The 19,609-nt window shown below is 48.4% G+C and overlaps 1 protein-coding gene and 1 long non-coding RNA gene across 2 annotated transcripts in view; one reads left to right on the top strand and one right to left on the bottom strand.

The window, feature by feature from the left end:
- Positions 1 to 321: 321 nt before the first annotated feature.
- The window catches only part of PAX3 (paired box 3), a 237,387-nt gene continuing 218,099 nt past the window's right edge, over positions 322 to 19,609 (top strand). Inside the window, 3 exon segments of the mRNA XM_077748573.1 lie at positions 322 to 406; positions 1,725 to 1,960; positions 3,251 to 3,380. Coding sequence (XP_077604699.1) covers positions 322 to 406; positions 1,725 to 1,960; positions 3,251 to 3,380 — 451 coding nt within the window.
- On the bottom strand, positions 6,584 to 7,118 carry LOC144218680 (uncharacterized). The gene is made up of 2 exons (XR_013331220.1): positions 7,089 to 7,118; positions 6,584 to 7,002 (listed from the first exon to the last, which is right to left on the bottom strand). It is a non-coding gene; the product is annotated as an uncharacterized LOC144218680 (long non-coding RNA).

The raw sequence follows: 19,609 nt of genomic DNA, 5'->3' as shown, positions 1-19,609 counted from the left end.
CTGGCTCGACGCGGGGCTCGCAGCCCCCTCCCCAGCGCCCCCAGCCGCAGGGCCAGTCGCCCAGACTCAAACCAAACTTCTCCGCCCTGGGCTCGCGATCCCGGACTCCGGGGCCTCCCTGGCCGCCCCTTTCCCCGGTTCCATCCCGAGCCTCCCTCCACCCGGAGCGCGCAGTCCTCCGCGCGTCCCTCCCTCTCTTTCCAGCCTTTTTGGGGAGGGGCTCTCCGCGCTCGGGGCAGTTCCCGAGGGTCGCCAGCACCGCGCTCGCGCTTCTGTTTCGCCGTCACCTGGACATAATTGCCCGGCGAAGCTGCCCCCAGGATGACCACGCTGGCCGGAGCCGTGCCCAGGATGATGCGGCCGGGCCCGGGGCAGAACTACCCGCGCAGCGGCTTCCCCCTGGAAGGTAAGGGAGGGCCTCCGCGCCGCGCGGAGCCTGGGGCCCGAGCCGGGCTGCTGCACCCCTACCCAGCGTCTCCGCAGGCTTCCTCGGCGCGCCCCCCATCCCTGGGCGCCCCTACCCCGGGGGTAACAGTCGGGGAGAGGTCGCCGCTGGATTTTCTCCCTGCAAACGGAGCGCAGTTCTTTCTGCAAAACCCTCTCGACGCTTGGCGGCCAGGCCTGCTCCAGGCCGGTCGGCTTGGCGCTGCGGTTTTGCAAGGGCCGTGGTGGCGAAGGGCTGAGCCGGCTTCCGAGCGCCAGAAAGCAACATCTCCGCGTTTTGTCCACCCGAGGGCGGTTCAAAATTGTCGCGGCTGCGCCGACCTTTGCTAGGCTCTTGTCAGTTCCGAAATAATGCTCTTGCCGGCCGCAAAGTGTAGTGGCAGACGCCCGGTGGCTTCGTGCTTGGAATTCTTAGTATTAACGGATTAATTCATTAGAGTTCCATTCATCTCCAGGGGCGCCTCGAAGTTTTCCATAAACCTTTTTGGGGAACTGCCTTGCAGGCCTCCAGCAGGGAATCCCGGGCAGGAAGGTTTGGAAGCCCCAGCCCTTCTGGATGGTTTGCTAGGTTGGGGCACAAGCGCTGGAAGCTGATCCCGCCGCGCGGCCGCCCTTCAGGCTGGGTCTAGAGTGTCGTATCCAGAGCATGGATGGAGGTGAAGGGGTCTGCGAGCAGACCCCGCTGTCATCTCGGTCCCCAGGTCTAACAGGTGACAGGCGCCACCACCCGAGGCCTCCTTTGGGCACCCTCTTTGACCTTTGGCTGCTGCACTCTCAGCCAGAAACCCCACGGGCTGTCAGCTCCTCCAAGTCCCTTAGAAAGGGAGCGGTTCCAATTGAACAGGGGTTAGTGCGAGTGGTGTTCCCGGAGGCCAGCGTCTGGGTAAACTTCTCGGTGCCAGGAGGCTGTTTTTTGAGCCAGCCTCAAGGTACTGGTCCCAGGGTCTTCCCTTCCGCGCCCCCCCCCCGCCACACCCCCTGCCAAAGATGCCCCTTTCTCGGGGCCCAAAGAGAAGACAGCTGCTCTGGGGCCAGTTCGTTTGCCTTCCTTGCTCCCCCTTCACACACGACTATGTGCCCCCGAAGTGCTTACTACTTCGCACGGACGTGATTGGGGAAGGGGCTGCGGCTGGGAGCCGGATGTCTCACAGTTTCAGCTGCGGCTGCAACACGCGGATCGTCCGGCGGCGAAAGGAATGAGGTGGCCTCATCTTCCCGGCTGCTCTCTGTTCCCCCGAAGTGACTCTCCCTTTGCGTCTCTTTTCGCCTTCTGCTCCCAGTGTCCACTCCCCTGGGCCAGGGCCGCGTCAACCAGCTCGGTGGTGTGTTTATCAACGGCAGGCCGCTCCCCAACCACATCCGCCACAAGATCGTCGAGATGGCCCACCACGGAATCCGGCCCTGCGTCATCTCCCGCCAGCTGCGCGTGTCCCACGGCTGCGTCTCGAAGATCCTGTGCAGGTATCAGGAGACCGGCTCCATCCGCCCCGGGGCCATTGGAGGCAGCAAACCCAAGGTGAGCAGGCGGGCCGGGCCCCGGAGGCCTCCGGGCCTGTGGTCTCCCGGCTTAGGGAAGATCGGGGCAGGGGACAAGGGCGAGCATCTGGGGCTTTCCAAGGAGTCCTTTTTCGTGGCTGGAAAGGGGTGTGGGGGGTGGGGCCAGGTTGCTGCCTGGGCGGCTGCTCCTTGATAAACGCTAAGGAAAACTCCAGCCTTTTTGCAAAGGAGATGTGACATTAAAAAAAAAAATGTCCCAGCACCCTAGAATAGCCATCAAATTATTTTAATAGGCAAACACTGAAAGCATGCAACTGTACGTGCCCACCTGTTGCTGGCTTTCTCCCCAAGAGTCTTCCCAGCTCTGACCCGCTGCACTGCCTTTTCCAAATCTACAGAACCGCTTTTGGTTTTCTAAATATTTTCTCTCCCACCTTCTGTCCCCAGTCTCCCGCGGTCCAAATTGTCTTCAGGGAGTCAAAAGCTAGGGTGATTTTTTTTCTTTGTAATGAGCAGATGACTTGGCATTTAGAAAGCAGTTTGGTGCTATCCTCAAATTATTTTGGTTCCTTTCAAAAAATGAAAGAGTCACCCTGGCTAAGGCTCAGTGAGAGGGGACTGCACTGGGTCTGTCTTTTCTTCTGGATGTGAGGAAAATCCAATATAATTTTCTAGTTGCCACAGGGCAAAATCCAAAGGAGGATTCTGGTAAACCCTCCTCCCTCCCACCCCCAGATCCCTTTGCAACCTCTCCCAGAATCTCTAGAAATGACTTTTATTGGGGGGAAAAGGGGGCCAGTCTCTCAAAGTACCCATATTTGTTATCCACTCTGATTAATTTTTTTAAACCCATATAATCACCTTTTGCATTGCATTCTGCTCTCCAGAGTAGCTAAACTCTTGTGCTTTTCGGGAGAGGTACAAGTTGTGGCTGTAACTTGATTTTTCTGCTTCTCCTTCAAACATTCCCTCTTTTAGTTTCGTTTTCATGTTTCTGTGTAAAGAGTTGGCTTTCTTTATGTTCAGGGATCAGAAAGTAACCCCCCCCCCCAAGATGTTATAAGTCTTTTTAAATATCCTAAGTGTCCAAGCTTACCTATGGAGGAACAGGGTCAACGGGGTGGGGAGATCTCATTTCTACCCCTTCCTAAAAGTAAACTGCTTCAGAGAATGGGGCCCTTTTGCTAAGGAGGAGGACCTTCCCAGGGGATTCCGGAAGGAGCACTCCGCAGGGCTAGGAGGCGGTGGGACCCCCACGTTTGGCCCAGAGTACTGGGTACCAACGCCTGCTCTGCCTGCTCTCTTAAAGCAGGTGACAACGCCTGACGTGGAGAAGAAAATTGAGGAATACAAAAGAGAGAACCCGGGCATGTTCAGCTGGGAAATTCGAGACAAATTACTCAAGGACGCCGTCTGTGATCGGAACACTGTGCCCTCAGGTACCAGGCCCATTAACGTCTTCCTTAGGCACTGCCGTCAGTCGCTATTCCCCGGGTGGGTCATCCAAGCCGCAATCACCCCAAAGATCGATCTGGGCGCTGGGGAGGCAGCCCCTCCCAGGGCCCTGAAATATTCACGAGCCAGGGGCGCTCTGGGTGTTTTACTGAGGGAGGGCTGAGCTGCCGGTCCTGGGGTTGAGAGACCGCCAAGGGCTCCCCAAAGAGGGTTTGTGTCGAGGAGGCAAGGCAGGAAACGCGAGGCGGAGGCCAACAGTTTATTAATATTGATGTTCCCTTTTAAAGAGAAACAAATGTTTTGGTAACCCCAACCGAAGGGAGATGGGGCCGCGCCAGCCCAGGCTTTGCCTGGTGCGCAAAGGAGGGGAGGCTTCGGCAACGGCCCGGCTTTTCCCCGAGAGTCCCAGGGACCATCCGGTGCCCCCGGCAGCCCGGGTGGGGGTGTTGGGGGGGGGCAGGCGGAGGGAGAAGAGGGGCGAACGCGGGGCGAGCGCGAGGGCGCGCGGGAGAGTTTGTTTTTAATTAAAAGGAAACTCCCTTCCCCCCCCACCCCCCTTTGAGAACGAGATATTTCAGAGCATGGATTTGTTTACCAGACTGGAATCTGGAAAAAATAAATGGGGGAGAGTGCATTTTCTTTTGATTTTTTACAATAGGAAACGATTCTGCAGTTGAAATTTAAACCCTTTACAGCCTCGGAGAAAAGTTGAATTGCAGGGGACGGGTCCGCTGTGGTTCTTCTTCCTTAACGCCAACCGCGGGGGCCCAATACCCAGACGGCAGCAGGGGTGCTGGGTGGTGGGCTGGCCGGAGAATCCTCTCGGATTGGAGATGCAGAGCGCCGTCTATAGAGTCAGCAAGGGGAATGCTTTCTACCAAGAGGGACACAGACGGCGGTCCCCGGCCCTAACTTGGAGGTGCGGGCTCCCCGGGCGTCCGGCTCCCAGCAGCTCCCGGTAGCTCGCAGCGGACCGTGGGGTGCGGGGATTGGAGTGAGCGGGTGAAGGGGGAGGCAGAACTGAAGAGGATGCAGGAGGGAGCCCGCGAGTTGTGCAGAGCAGCCGCTCCTGGGCTCGGGCTCGGGGGTTCGGGGGCTCCTNGGGCGCAGGGCGGCCCCTGCCCCTCTCGGGGCCTCTCCTCGCTGGTACCCACTGCACCCGCGTACGGAGCATTCAAACGAAAGACCAGAGACGCCCTTGAAATTAAAACAAAAATATCTGATCGCCCCCACCCCCCCAACCCCGCTTTATAAACCTTCTTTCTGCACCGGTCTCAGCCCCTTGGAATCTGGAACCGCGAGCTGCAGTTTGGTGCAGGGCGACCCTCTTGCCCTCAGGTGTCCGGGACCAATCGTCTGGGAGAGGCTGAGGGGCTGGGAACAGTCTGTGAGCCTCCGGAGGCTGAAGGAACCTTTGCACCCTCAGGAAAGGCCCAGATTTCCCGAGTTTCCCATTATCAGAGGAAAAGGCCGGGAGAGAAGGACTCAAAACCCTTCCCGGCAGTGGGGCCCCAAAACTGCACCTCGTCGGTTGCCTTATACACACATACATACACACATACATGTAAGTGGGCTGTTTTGTGTTTTTAAGTGGTTTTCAAATGCGATGGGGATTGATTTCTGTGTGTGTCTAGGAAGTAACACCAGCCTAAGATGTGGGCTCTTGGGACCGTGGTGTTGCACCCTGTCTCCACCCGAAGGTACAGGCCACCTGCTCCTTGTTGGCTGTGACCTGTCATCATCACAAGAAAGTCTCTCCTTTGGAGCCATAAGTGCGGCCTTCTTCTCTCATACCTGCTGCACTCGGTCTGGAGAGTCTAAAGGTGTCCCCCTCCCCTCAAAAGGAAAGCCAGCCCCAGGGTCGGGGGGTGGGGTGGGAGTTGAACCGGAAAAGGGTCACTGCAGCAGTTTTCCTGTGAGTAGTTTTGGCTTTGGAGATGGTCGCACCTCTTCAAAGGCACAGAGGGCCGGGAAGCACCTGGCGTCCCTGCCAAGCCTAGAGTTCCCGGGACTTCGGTGGGGAGAGCTGGGTTCTGACTTGCCTTAGAAGGGCAGGCGGCTCTCCCGTGGGCTTGAAAACCCAGTGTGACTCCCAGAGTCAGGGCCGTGGCTTCCCGAGCAGGAATGTGGGTAGCAAGCTGGTCACTGCTTTTGCCTTCATTGCTCAACTGGGCAGATGGCAGCAACTTTACAAACCGACACACACTGTGTACACAGCCTTGCAGGGACACTTAGATTTAGATGTTCCAAACCTAAACAGAGGATTCTGGGGATACGCAGAAGCCTAGATGCTCAGGTACACACGGGCAACTGAGAAAAGACACCCCCAACCACAGGCAGGACGATATGTATGCGGTTGTTTCCCTCCCTTGAAAGCAGGGGACTCACAAGATCTTAGCCTAAGCCTGTCCCCTGGGAGAGAGGACACCCCGGCTTTTATTCCAGGCCTAGATGCAGCCAAGAGGTACTGGGGAGGGAGGAAGGAGAGAAACCAGCCAATCCCAAACCCAGCGGGCCCCTGCGGGCACAGGGGCAAGAAGCCCGGAGCTATCAGAGAGGCTCAGGAAGGGGGTGGGGGGGGCACGGCTTTGCTACTTGTTGCTGGAGGCGCCCGCGGCAGAGCCCCGCTCCCTCGCAGCACAGGCAACCGAGGCCCAGGAGACAAAACGCCCCAAATGAGCTGGTCAAACATTTGTACAACTTTTCCAGCTTTTACAAAGAAGGCCTTCTCTACACAATCTACACTTGGAGATGAACTTGGGAGACAAAGACTGGAGAGTCCATTGAAACTCACACTTTAGCTCGGCCCAGACAAAGCTCCAGCTCGCAGCAGCTTGATGTGAACAAAGGAAGGCAACCTTTTTATAATTCAAGGAGAAAAGAAGAGAAAACAGCCCCACAAAGGGCCGAGAATAGACATTATGGGCTTGCAATGAGGGATGAATTATTCAATGAGCTCCAATAGCTGCTGCACCAGGAAGTTTTATGGACTCTCCAGCGTGGAAAAAGTGGCTATTTCACCTACAAAATGTTTCTAGTCTTTTGGGCTGTCTAGCTGGGCCGGCTGCCATTCAAGGGCAATTGCTACCATTTTTAAAATCAGAGTATTCTCCCCAGCGGGGGCTGTGCCGTTGAAAACACACACACACACACACACACACACACACACACACACACACACACTGCGCAGAGGCTGAAGCCTAATTTAATTTGGGGTTGTCAGAGAAGATACAGCGTCGGTTTCTTTAGCGGCTCTAGCTTCGTTTCCAGATAAGCCCTGGAGGGCATATGGGGCCCAGAGAAAGGACAGAGTGAAGTGTAGTTTAAAGGGAAGCCTAGAAACCTAAAAAAAAAAAAAAATTACCTCTGTTCTTTGGGCACCAAAAGTTATCGACTTGCAAAATAGAAAGAATGTTGATAAAGGGTTCTGAGTCCTCTGGAGGAGAGGGAGGAGCGTAACCAAGAGAGGACCTTTGGGTGCCGGGCGCAGTGGGACGCGCTCCCTCTGGAGGCTCCCGCTTCCTTGCGGGACCGGGAAGGGGGGCGAGGGAAGCTGAGGCTGGCTTTCCAGGGGACGTCTTTCCGCTTGTCAGGCTCGAGAAGGCCCTGGAAGGGAGGCACCCAGAAAGAGGTCAGAAGTGCCCCCGTTTTTCTGCAGTGTTTGGCCTTTCTTCTAGGTGACCCCCCTTTACCTTTTCAACTTTCCCTCGGCCCCTGCCCNCCGCGCCGCGCCGCCCCTCCCCTGCGCCCCGGCCGGCTCGAAGCTTAGCTCGCCGGGCTGCAGCCGACTCAATTGCCTCCTTTATGTCCTTCTCACTTTCATCTAGACACAGCCCGCCTTCCACCTCCCCCCTCCTTCTTTTTCTCTCTTGCCCGAGGCTCACATTAGTGAAATTTCTGCAGCCTCCCCCCATTTTTTTTTCTTATTTTAAAGAAAGCCCTTAACACAAAAGCAGTGACTAATCAATAGAAACTGCTCCTTCATCTCTCCTTCCTCCTCCTCCTCCTCCTCCTCCTCCTCCTCCTCCTCCTCCAGCAGGGTGACGCTTTTCCTGTTTGTGAGTTTTGGGAAACATTTTTGCTTTGTGCCGTAATGGAATTAGAGGGCAGATGAAGACTGTAAATGGACACGCGACGGCAAGACTCTCGCTTAAATATTTAGATGCAACATTACAATTACTGACTTGTTGCAGCGGCTTTGAAGTGGCAGCTCCGAGTGCTCGGGGAGAGAGGCCAGATTGCCCAATTGATGTTTTGATTGAGGCTGGAGATACACTTTCAGAGGACTTTCCTTTCGCCCTTTAAAAATCACTAGCGAGCGGGGGAGGTTTGCAACAATTTCGAAGGTTGAGCTCAGAGACCCCGAGCATAGGTCGNGGGTTTTTTTTTTTTTTTTTTTTTTTTGAGAAAGTAAAAGTGACCAAAGTTTTGCCCGAGTTCCTTTTTGTTTGAAAACTTGCCAGGTTTTCAGAAGTTACTAGGACACTGTCGGTTTTTCCGCGAGCAGAAGATAAGGCACCTAAAAACGCAGAGAAGTTTTAAAGGCCACTGAAATAGTTGGTTTCCAATGGAATCATGAAAAGAACACTTTATCATTGACGGGGGCGCTACTGAAGTCAGGAGGAGCGAAGGCCATTTCTTCCCCCCGACTTAGCAAGGGAAGGACATTTTGGCGCGAGGCAAAGCCGGGGAGAGGGGGGAGGAACTTTCCCACAGCCTGAAATCCCGGGATATAAGACCTTAGGTTTGTGGCACCGGAACCTTTATTAAAGTGGACAGCCCACTCTCCAAGTGCGTTTGTCAGAATCCTGAATTTGACCCCAACGTCGCCTCTAGTCTTTTGAGTGAATTTTATGTTTTCTGAAGCCCTTAAGATAGGCCAGGAGGAAAGAGCACCCGCGCAGAAGTGTATTGGAACTATCAGCACTTGAATTAAATTAAAACACCTCCCTGGGTCCTTTTCAGGGAAGTAAGGGTAACGATTTTCCTGCTGGAGTGATGAGAGAGAGAGAGAGGGAACCAAAGAGAGAGAGAAAAAGAGAAAGACAGAAAAAGAAGAAAACCACCAGAGTTCGGATCTTGTAGGCTTTTCTTTCTTTTTTGCTTGTTTGTTTGTTCGGTTGGCGGCTGTATGCTTACTTTTTAGCCTTATGGAAAACATGCAGATTTTCTAATTAATGCTTGAAATCGTGTGTTTATTTTGGGGCTTGATTTGATTGTTGATAGCACCGGAACGGGGGACTAGGGGCTTCAAGTGCCTAATAATTACTGAAGGGTCATTTAAGAGTCCCCAGGGCTTCAATAAAACCCACCCGGGCGGTGAGGCGGAACCAGCCAGTGCGAGCGGTTCAGGAGAGTGGGATATACGGAAATCAATCAGGTGAATAGGAGCGTTGCCATTGAACTCAGTTTCAATATCCGTGAATAAATATGTTTTCGAGACCAAAAAAAATCCTTCCTAACCATAAGGTTAAATGTTTAAGCCGTACATAAGTAAATAGCCAATGAAAATGAAAAGTCGCAACATCAGCCTCAAAAAGTAAGGCAGAGTTTGTCCAGGACTGGGGACAGAGAAGGTTCAGTTTGGCGGGGTTCGAGACAGGTAACTTATTTATGCGGGTAAATAAAGATTAAAGAACCATTAAGAATGTACATATATAACTAACAAGACACTAACAGGCAATTAAGCAGTCAGTTTAATGCCTTATCTCACTGGCTGCTCCGGGGTTGTTTTACAACTAGGAATTAAAATCTGAAAAGGAAGTTTTCAGCAGCTCTGGCCAAATATTGATTAAGTAGCTGTTTGTTGATAGCATTGTTACGCATTAAAAGGCCGGGATCTCGGCCCCTCAGTGGCCATCTTCTATTGTGAGGGATTCTTAACCACAGAGATCAAAGTGGGATCATTTCAACTTATCTGTCTTGGAAAATCCTCCTTTTCCTCTGAAACCTCTAAGGAGGATTGACCAAATTCTCTTTAAGAAATAGGAACCCAGACCAGTTACATGTCGTAGGTTTGTAGAGAAGAGATTCATGGGGTGTTTTTAATTATCCTATGGTGATTTCTTGTTTAGAGCTTAGGCTAAGATGGTGAATTTATCATCAAATAGATTCTTGTTTTTGGAGGGTGGCTGGAGGCATGGAAGCTACTATCCCCTCGTCCCTAAACTTCTAAATATAGAATTTGCTTTTGCCAAAGTTGCCCTCCAAGGTGGAACGGTGGAGAGGAAAGATGTCAGATTTTTATGTAAAACTAGGTGGGGACTAATTAAATACACAGGAAACTGGGAGTTACACTAAGTACATTTCCCTACATGTGTTTCTATATTTTTTGTTTACATGAGTCTCATGCATAATTTTAACCCGCTATAATGTAGGAGTAGATATGTATTTGTGTATAGTTTGTGCATCGTTAAGAGTTTATTTATAAGTTGCTCACTATGACTTATTCTGGCAGTAAACTATATCCAGTTGCACAAAATAAAGGCTTATTTGTCCAATGGATTACACTTTCTAGTGTCATCAGAATTTGAGTTAACAGCACAAACTCGCAATTCTTATTCAGCCCCGCTGTTTAATGCTGGGGGAAAAAATTCCCTGAATGATTTTATGACTTTTTGGCTGTTGATGTTTAGATGAACTACTAGATTTTTTTTTAAGTTTAAGAATTCAATATATTTAGATAGATTTTTCTTTTATTATTGGAGTTCAAATTCCTGCAAGGGCTTTTATGGAAATATCATCTCTGTGCTTAATTTGCAAATTCCAACAAATCACTCTGAGGTTGTGAAATTTATGCCAGATTCAGGCTTTGGGTATTCAAATATGTATCATGCATCTGTCTTTCTGAATCTCCTTCTCTGATTGTGTTCATTGCAGTCCTAAATAATTGTGCATAAGGCTTTATTTTATTTTATTTTGTTTTTATTCTCTCTTATTCACTCTTGAACAAGATGAGTCTTGATGTACAGAATTACTAATGGATATTTTCTATTATCATCTCCCAATTAATTAATAACCTACCTGTGCTCAAATGTTCTTTGATATAGTCCAAATCATTCAGCACAGAGCAACTGCCTGAAATAGATTAAGCTGGAAGTGTGAGTCAGCTCAGATCTGTTATGGTTACCCTGTCCTGGGTCCAGATGCAGCATTAGGGCGTTCTTTGTTGCATACGTCACATGTACATGTATATGAAATATACATATGGAGTTTAAGTGACTATTCCCCCTTGAGTATCAGGCTATGTGTTCCTATATTGCGAGGGGAGGGGGGCTGCAGAATCGAGCTCCACATTGGGTCTGATCTCAGTACCAAGGCAGAATTACTGATTTGAGAATTGGCTTATGTCAGTTATATCTCAATCAAGTTGAGAAAGAAAATAAATACGATTTGATACTATTGTAAAAAAGAAAAGAAAAGGATTGGCTGCCTTTCACTGAGGAACTATGCTCAGAGAAAGTGGAAGGGAATCTCAGAAGTTGCCTTTCTCTTAGAAGATGCACACCAAAGTGGAAACAAGACCATCTTCTGCTCTGTTTTGGGAAAGATTTTCTTGCCCTATATGTGACAGTTTCTGGCGGAGAGTGTCACAGTGCGCCCTTCAGCTGTGCCTTGCAAGGTTGGGCCAAACACTGAGCCCCAGTAGCATTGAACTTTTGCTGGTATCAGGACATCTGTCTTGTAAGAAAGCTTCCTCTCAAATGATCTGTATTAGGATTATGCTTCCAAAATGTATAATTTCCAGTTAGCTACCGGAACATGTGCAGTCATCAAAGTGCCCATTAACATTATAAAATGTCTACTCAAGGGAGAGGAGCTAGAAACGTCATCACTGTCAAAAGCAGATAGGAAAACTGTGCAAAGTAGTTGCTGAGGACACTTGAGGCAAGGTTTTATGAATTCTCACCTTTAGTGTTGGCTTTCCTTCCTTCCTGATAAAAATTAAGACTCACAGACTTCTGCTATGGAAGTGGCCACTTCTCTTTAAGGTAGAAGAAAGTCCATAGAAATAAAGGGTGATGTGAAATTTAGAATTTGAGTTGATGCTCATTTCTCCTAAGAAGGAAAACCTTGAGAAAGAGTTTTATCCTGCATGTGGCATGTAGCAAAGTTTGTAGCATTTCGATTTTTGCTGCAGGATTTTAAGTAAACAGCAACTACTACAAAGAAACTCTTCTCTTTGGGGTGAAGCAACTTGATCAAAGTAGTCTGAGTTTTTATGCCCTCCTGACTGCAGTGGTTGGGAAATCAATCTCCCTCAGTAAAACAAATGAGAAGTCATGACAGCCAATAAGAAACTAACTGTATATTTGTCTCCTTCAACTCATTTAGGGATTTTGTGACTATACGTACTTTTCTTTGGCCAGATTCAATGCCTCTACCACAGTATATTAATATAAAATCTCAGTTCTAGGGGCCAGTCGATGGATTCCATTGAAAAACAGCTGATAAAAATGTTTTGTCACAAGGATGGGAGATTCTTCTTGGCTGAGGGAGAGGAAATACCACCGATTTTCAGCATTAACAAATGTCCAGGGTCATATTGAGAATTCAAATAGTATAGTTTTACGGAGGCTTAAATGTAAATTTTCAGCATTTTTATAATTGGCTGGGAGGCATATTTCTGGAAACTATCGCAGAATTAAATGTCCTTGTTTTTATGTCATTAGATGGAAACAATAAATAAGTTAGAGTAGAATAGTTAAGAAAAGAAAGTTAATTGTTGTGCAATTTATCTTGCAATTATGGGTTTGATTTAGTTTTTAATGTACTTTCATAGTAAATATTACATGGTCACACAGAAATTTTCATTTTTAATAGAAAGCTTGCATTTGTAGGCTGGTGATTTTACNCCATAAAATAGACATAACTTATCCAATCAACAGGCACTTGGGCATTGTATGGAGATATTAATACCTTCCTTATTACCCTTATAGGGCCTAGAGAGAGAGAGCGAGAGAGAGCGCACAAGCAGTTAGAGGGGAAGAGAGAGAGGGAGGGAGACACAGAATCTGAAGCAGGTTCTAGGCTCTGAGCTGTTACCACAGAGCTTGACGTGGGGCTCAAACCCACAAACTGTGAGATCATGACCTGAGGCAAAGTCAGATGCTTAACCAACTGAGCCACCCAGGCACCTCAAAAACCATTTTCTTTTTAAATAACTGTAGACTTCTGGAGCCTATTTTCAAACATATTAAAGTTCACCCAATGTTCAAATATATTATCATGATTTCAATCTTGGTGTGTGTGTGTGTGTGTGTGTGTGTGTGTTACCATGGTTGAGCTTAACCTGAACCAAAGAAAATTAATTGGTCCAATTCATTTTATTATAAGAAAAGCAACAGGTTTCTTCTTTTTAAATTCCTACTTGGTCAGTTTCCTGATTAAGTTTCACTAAAGCCATTGGGTGTTTCTTGTCTGTTCTGACTTGATCACACTCCAAAGTCCGTTTTCCTGCCTTTGTTTGCATTATAAGAGCCTGGTACCCCGAGGTAAAAGTGGCCCATTCTTGCTTCCCTGATTTTACTCTGAAATTGAGACCAAGCACATTTCAGGTGTGATCCCCTTGAACTTCGGTTTTGACGTCTGTAAGATGGGCACATCATACCACCTTCCTTAGGGTGATATGAGAAGAAAACAAGAAGATGTAAGTTATGTACAACTTATATGTGTGATAGGAAAATTCAAAATCTTGGGAGAGAAAACCCTCTGAACATGGAGAAAATGATCAGCCTGCTGGCAGATGGGCTCTGCCCAAAGGCAGATAAAAGCTTAATTCAGGGCTTAGGAGCAACAATGAAGCAACACACACACACAAAGTCCACTTTCACTGAGTCAAAAAAATTGTGTTCGTCAGCAACTATTTAATGTAATAGATTTTATTGTCTTAATAGATAAGAAAAATAACAAAATTCTAAAGCCATTCACTGAGATGTCAAAAGATATTTCTAAATTATTTCTCCTAGTTCTACAAAGATTACTTTTCTCAGATTAACTTGGCTTTTTAAGAGTCCTCCATATCAAACTTTCCTTTGATTTTTTTTTTTTTTGCACAAGTTCTTTTCTCTCCATCAGAGATCGACAAACAAGCTGTTTTTTTGAAAATCGGTCTCATACGTGCATTCCTCCTCGTGAATTCTGCAGCAATGCTTCATTTTACAGAATTGCTTTTGCACCATCTCTCATTCTATCCCCTCTTCAGCCTCCTTCGTTGCCCTTAAATATCTTCTTAGCTCCGCACGTGAGATTTTGTGCATTCTTCTTTGTTTGTGCATGATTCTTCTTAACCCCTCTCCTATCAGATTCGAGTTCAGAAATATGAAAGAAACTTTCCAAAATAGCATTCGTTAAGCTGGAGGATACATTTCACTGACCTTTCTATTCCACTTGCCTCCATCCAGTTCCCAAAGCTCAGAACTTGGGTGTTTTCTGGGGTGCAGTGCGAGACTTGAAAACAAAGTAGCTTGGCTTGCGAGGCTTTTGGGGGGCTGGAGAGACCCTGGCCCGCATTTCCCCGGCGGCGGGAGCAGCTTGCTAGTGCAGCCGCTGCAGAGAAGGAAGGTTGTTTTCTTATCCCTGCATGCACTGGTCTGACCTGTCTCTGAAATAGGTCAGGCTGGGGCACAGCCAGTTTATGCAGCTGTTGGGGCTTAGGCGTCCCAGCAGGCGGCCCCCAGTGAACTGATAAAAATTCGCTGGCGANCTCCTGGATTATGGGGGCCAACTCCCAGCCTCAAAAGGGAAGCATTCTTTTATTCCGGGGATTGTACTCTTGTTGATGCAAGCATTCAAAAGAAATATGTGCTTTGTCAGACGTCATTTTTAAATCATCCCATTTATTTAGACTGAGTACGACATTCACTCTGTGCATAATTCCAAAGACACAGAAGGATTTACAGGAACAAGTGTAATAGGTGTTCTTCCCATCCGTGTCACTCAGTATCTTGGTCGCCCTTCTAGGGCATCTACGCATAGATGTAACATTTCTCTCTCTCTCTAAAAAATATTCTCCCACCTTTCGCACAAATGGTAGCTCACTATAGAAACTATTCGGCACCTTGATTTTTTTTTTTTTTCTTTTCACTTGAGACTATCTCTCAGCAATTAGTCCACTGTCAGGGTCGGATGGGCTCCATAGCCTGTTTATATAGCTGTATACTATTCCATCGCAATGACAAATGATGATTATTTAGAATTAGGTAGTTTCCCATCTAACGTGTGTGAGTTTATTTGTAAAATAACTCCTCCATGGTAGGGACAAAGCGAAAGCGTTTGCGATTTTGATGGCTTCGGTGGCATTTTGGTACCGTGTCGAGAACAAACCATGGGATGCTTAGAAAGCACGGAGAGGGAGCATGTTTGCTTGTGGCCGTGGGCACGAGAGAAATGAAAGAGCTTTCTCTACCACCGTACATTTACAGAAGCATAGATTTTGAAATTTCTGCTTAGGAAGTTGGTCTTCCAATAGCAACTACCCTCTGGGAATTTCCTCTCCTCTCTTTTTACTCCAAATGGAGCCATCTCTCAATCCAAGGGAAGGTTTTTTGTTTTTGGTTTTGGTTTTTTTTTTACATTTTGGTTCCTCTTTTTTCTTATCTCTGGTGCTCCTCACCCCCATCATTTATTAACATATTTATGTTAAGCATTCTTAGTTATTTTTCTTCCTGTGCTAGAAAATCTATGGATAATTTGATAACAATTTAGTGGCAACTTATTCTGATGGTTTGGTTACAAAAGAGAAGTTGTCTTTCAGGGTCACCAAATGAGGTTTGAGCTGGTAGGAGAGCAGGTCATGAACAACAAAACATGGTCTCGTATTTCTAATTCTTGAGAAGGTCTGGCTGGGCGCTCCTGGGGGTTTCTTGAATTTGGGAAAGGCCCATTTTTAATTTTACAAACTTCTAAGGAGTGTGTATCCATTCCCTCCGATGCACAAAGGACTTTTTATGGTTTTGCACATACCTTGCCTCCCTCAAATCATTTCAGCCTATGTTCCCTTCAGTCTGATGCCCAGGAATTCAGTCATTGGTGGGGCTGAGTACCTGGCGTACCTACGCTGGAAGCCCAAACCTGTGACATGAGCCAGAGAGAACTGTGTTCCAACCGTATGAGAAAAACAACCCTCTCCAAACCCTCTTGGGAAAACCGAAGGCGGGGGATGCCAATGAATGTTATGAAGTCATTCCTTTTTAGGAATGGGCCCTTCAGAAACGGGAGAATAAGCTAGGAGCTAGGATTTGCTTTTGAAAATCCAAATCTTGATCTGGCTTTAAAAAAAAAAATAACAAAAAAAACAAAACCAGTCTCCTTTCCTGACTGTTCGCGCCGCCAGTCCCAGAACACAGCGGTGCCAGGCAGAGGCAGGAAGGTGAGTCCTCCTACTAGAACTTTGGTGTGTGCTTCGATAGGACAGAACACAGCTAGGCCAACCTTCTGGGTCCTCCCTCTGCTTTCCCTCTGACTCGCTTATGGAAATCTAAAGGAGTCAGTTTGAACATGTAAACAGGCCTGGTGTCAAGAGCATCTGTAAAGGGCTGAGAAGAATCAAAAGCAGCTTTTTCCCTCCCCTCTCCCAGCTCTGTGCATAATTTGGATGGAATCAGGCCCATAATTTGTGACATCTGATTACTCCCTGCAAANGCGGGGCGAGGGGGGGCTGGGGAGGGGAGCTGGGGAGGGGTTAATTTTGAAGAAATGTTGATTCGTTTGTCAGATTGCTGTGAGGTTCCCAACAGAAATTTAGACCCTGGGAAGGATGCGGTTTTCAGAGCCTTGTCGGCAGAGTAATGGAACTTGAGATTCTAGACACATCTCCACAGTGTTCCCGTCCACACAGGTGAAGGGAGAGTGTTCTCTGGCGGACTGGCTCAGGGTCAGCAAGCAGGGATATTGGTGGGGAGCAGCTCCCTCTTCTGATTTGTCCCTTTGCCATGTTTTTGTTTCTGTTTTTAAATCAAAAGGGACCCATGAATTCATTAGGGGGAAAGACTTCAACTTTCCATTTCATGATTCCCAAGTGAATGGGATCTCAGCGTCCAGAATCATTGATTCTAACTGAAACATGTTGGAACTTCTCACATCTTCCCAGACCATTTCTAAAAGGGGCTGGGAGTCCGGTTCAGGAAGTCCGGCAAATAAATGGGGTCTCCTCACGGTGCCTCCGGCTGACTAGCAACACGCCAGGGAGGAATAGGACTTGGGAAGCCATCCAGTGTGGAAACTTTCCAGGTGGTAGGCTTGCTTGGCTCTTGTGCAGACAGGGCGCATCCGGGGTTTGTGTGCGCGACACCCATTTATCAGAGGGCAGCAGAAAGGCAACGTCTATAGTTTCTTACTGGGAGCCAATGTCTGCTTGTGGTCACCGGCCCTGCCAAGCTCTGAATACTTGTAGAATTTTTGTCTGAAGAAAAAGATGGCAAACGGAAGACTGGGATCTCAGCATCAGGTCAGACACGACAAAGAGCCAGGCTGAAGAGTCTGGGGCTTGGGGGGTNCCTCTCCCCCCCCACCCCCCCCATCACACAGGGGATGGATTCCAGAATGGCGGCCAGGCTGGAAACTCAACTGGCCTATTTGGGGTTTAGCTTCTGGGCTCTTCTCAGGGAACCTTTTGGGCCCTGACTCCTCAGTGTCTTCTTCTGGCCTGTGGAAAATTGTCAGCTGGTGTGTCTCAGAGCATTCCTGAGCAGAAAGCCCGCTGGTGTCTGGGAAGGCCACCTCGCCTTGTTTTGCCTCAGAGGTTCCTATAGTGGTCGGTAGAGGGTGGGGACAGTCAGCTCTTACGCAGGTGGGAGCAAGTCCTCATTATGTGGCACACCTGTGTCATGCGGTCTGTCCTCTTTTTTAGGAAATTGAAACTATGTCCCTGCACAGGCTTTTATTTCTAATGAGGTATATACACCTTGGGCAGATAAGGAGAGGAACAATTTCCTTATTACAAAATACAAATGACACAGAGAGCCGGATTTGGTCTTGAATTGGGTTTGCTGTCTAACTTTATCATTTTATTGAATTACTATAATTTAATGTTACTGGTTCAAGCTAACAATTCCCCCCCGGAAATGAATCCTTTTTATTTTTATTTTAATTGAAAGCCCAAATTAAATTCATTTGGAAAGACAATGACCATCTTTCACATAGCAATCCGTGGTGCTTGGAAAATCCTTTTGGAAAAGCTTCAGGAAAAGTAGAGCTGTCACTCAAACTACAGTGTATAGGAAATGATATTACCAGAACAAGTTTGGGCCTTTTACAGGGATGTTTGAAAATCTCCCCACCCCCAATACTCTGCCTTCCAAGTCNGGCTCTCTCTGCTGCTCTTGGGTAAAAAGAGGGAGGTTGGTGTTGGATGTCGTCTTCTCTCCTTCCCCGTGTCCCCACCCCTGTCCTGCTTTCACCTGGCTTATCTTTCTCCTGTGCACCCATACTCCACACACACACACACACACACACACACACACACACACACAGCATTCGCCTCCGCCAAGGTCTTCCTCATTCACACCGAGACTCAGCCCGTTACCTCTTCCTGGGATGCTTCCAGTTTCCAAAGGACCCTGGAAGCTGATACGCTAGCATGGAAGAATAAATCTCTAATGGTAGAATTCCAGGTATCCATGTGGGAAGGAGACTTTTGTGGGGGTGGGGGGGCAAGGGATGGGTTTCTGGTCTCCCTCAAATCACACCCCTGTGGATCCTATCATCCCTGTGAGATTAGTTCTGAAATGAGGGAGTTTCTTACTGGTGAGAATGGCCTTCCCGGGTATGGTACACCATTGAGCTACCCAGGAGGAGGGGGGTCCCCGTGGGGCCAAGAGCATTCTTCATCACAGGTGGATTTTTCACACTTCCTGGGTGCCAGGGAAATGCCTTAGCTTGTTTCCTTTGGGCTTCCTGAAGAACATAAAGGTCTGTTCTGGCCTAGAGCCATAGGCAGGGAGGGCACTGAGGGCCCTATTTTGCCTCAGAGCTCAAAACCCTCCTGAGGAACAGACTTCTGATAGGAGCTCTCCCATTTCTCATGGCACCTGGACAGATGTCAGAGGTCAAAAGAAGTGAGGCTCCCTCCTCTAGAGACCTAGGGCCCAAGGGGCAGCCGTGGTGGATCCCTTGGCTGGGAAAGCTTCTAGAAAGTACACTGGAGCACTTCTAGGTGTCTTCGGGATGGCCAGAGACTCCTAGACTCTTAGTCCTGGGCTCCTGGAGAGCCTCAGCAACACATTGCTCTGGAAGATGTGAGCCATGAGTGTTTCAGTGGAACAGCTGGGATTTATTCCATCCATGATATATGGGGCTGAGAAATAGCCTGTCATGTTTGTGGACTATTAAATGACCTTGGATTCCTGCTGAGCCCCCAAAGCGGGCACTCAGACTTGATCGAGGTTTTATAAGTGTTAGGTAATGACAGAAGATACAAGCATGTAGAAATGGTCTACATCTCCTCCAGGCCCCCTCAAGTAGAGGATGAACAAGGAGTCCTTGTCAGAGAGGTGAGCTGACCACAGAGCGAATGAATCTTACGTTCCAGGGCCCCTCCTCACCTGTGGGGGCCCTTCCAAGCTCTGGAAGGGTGCCTACAGCATCTTCATGTCATTAGGTTTTTGCAAATGTTGCAGAATGGAGATATGTTGGCATCTGCTTCTCAAAAGGGGCTGCCTGAATTATAAAGGCTTCAGGCCCCTCAAAGCTGTGTCTTCCCTTCTTCTTGTTTTGAGGGTGGGAAAGGCGGAGGTGAGCAGAGACGGTGCCTGAGCGTGGAGAGGGCACCCCTGTGTGAGAGCAACACAGTAACAGTGATAGTAATAATAAAACCCACCGTGTTTTGGACCTTAGAGTTTGCCGTTGTGCTTCCTCATTTCTCATGCCTTTTCCTGTTTACTTAGGGAACCAAAGACTGGGTCTGGCAACCCAGAGCTACTGGGAATTGACCCGTGTGGCCCTTACACCACACAGCATCCTAGGTCCTGGCGGGGACCTCCTTAGAGGGATCCTGGGCAGATTCCTTACAGGAAGATGAGGAACATCCATCCAGCCATCCACTGGACATGGGGAGGTGGGCAAGAGCCTTAAATTGTTTTGGACTTTGGTTTCCTTAGCTGGAAAAATTGGATTAGGCAGTTTTTAGATGTTTCTTGTAGGTCTCCGACTCCATTGCTATGACCAGGTTGCTTTGCCTCTCTGGGCATCATTTCTCCCTTCCTCTGAGAAGCAG

This window comes from Crocuta crocuta, unplaced genomic scaffold (assembly GCF_008692635.1).
Source record: "Crocuta crocuta isolate KB4526 unplaced genomic scaffold, BGI_CrCroc_1.0 scaffold229, whole genome shotgun sequence".
NCBI classification, from domain to species: Eukaryota; Metazoa; Chordata; class Mammalia; order Carnivora; family Hyaenidae; genus Crocuta; species Crocuta crocuta.
The sequence above is the reverse complement of the archived record's forward strand: the minus strand, read 5'-3'. Positions and strand labels throughout refer to the sequence as shown.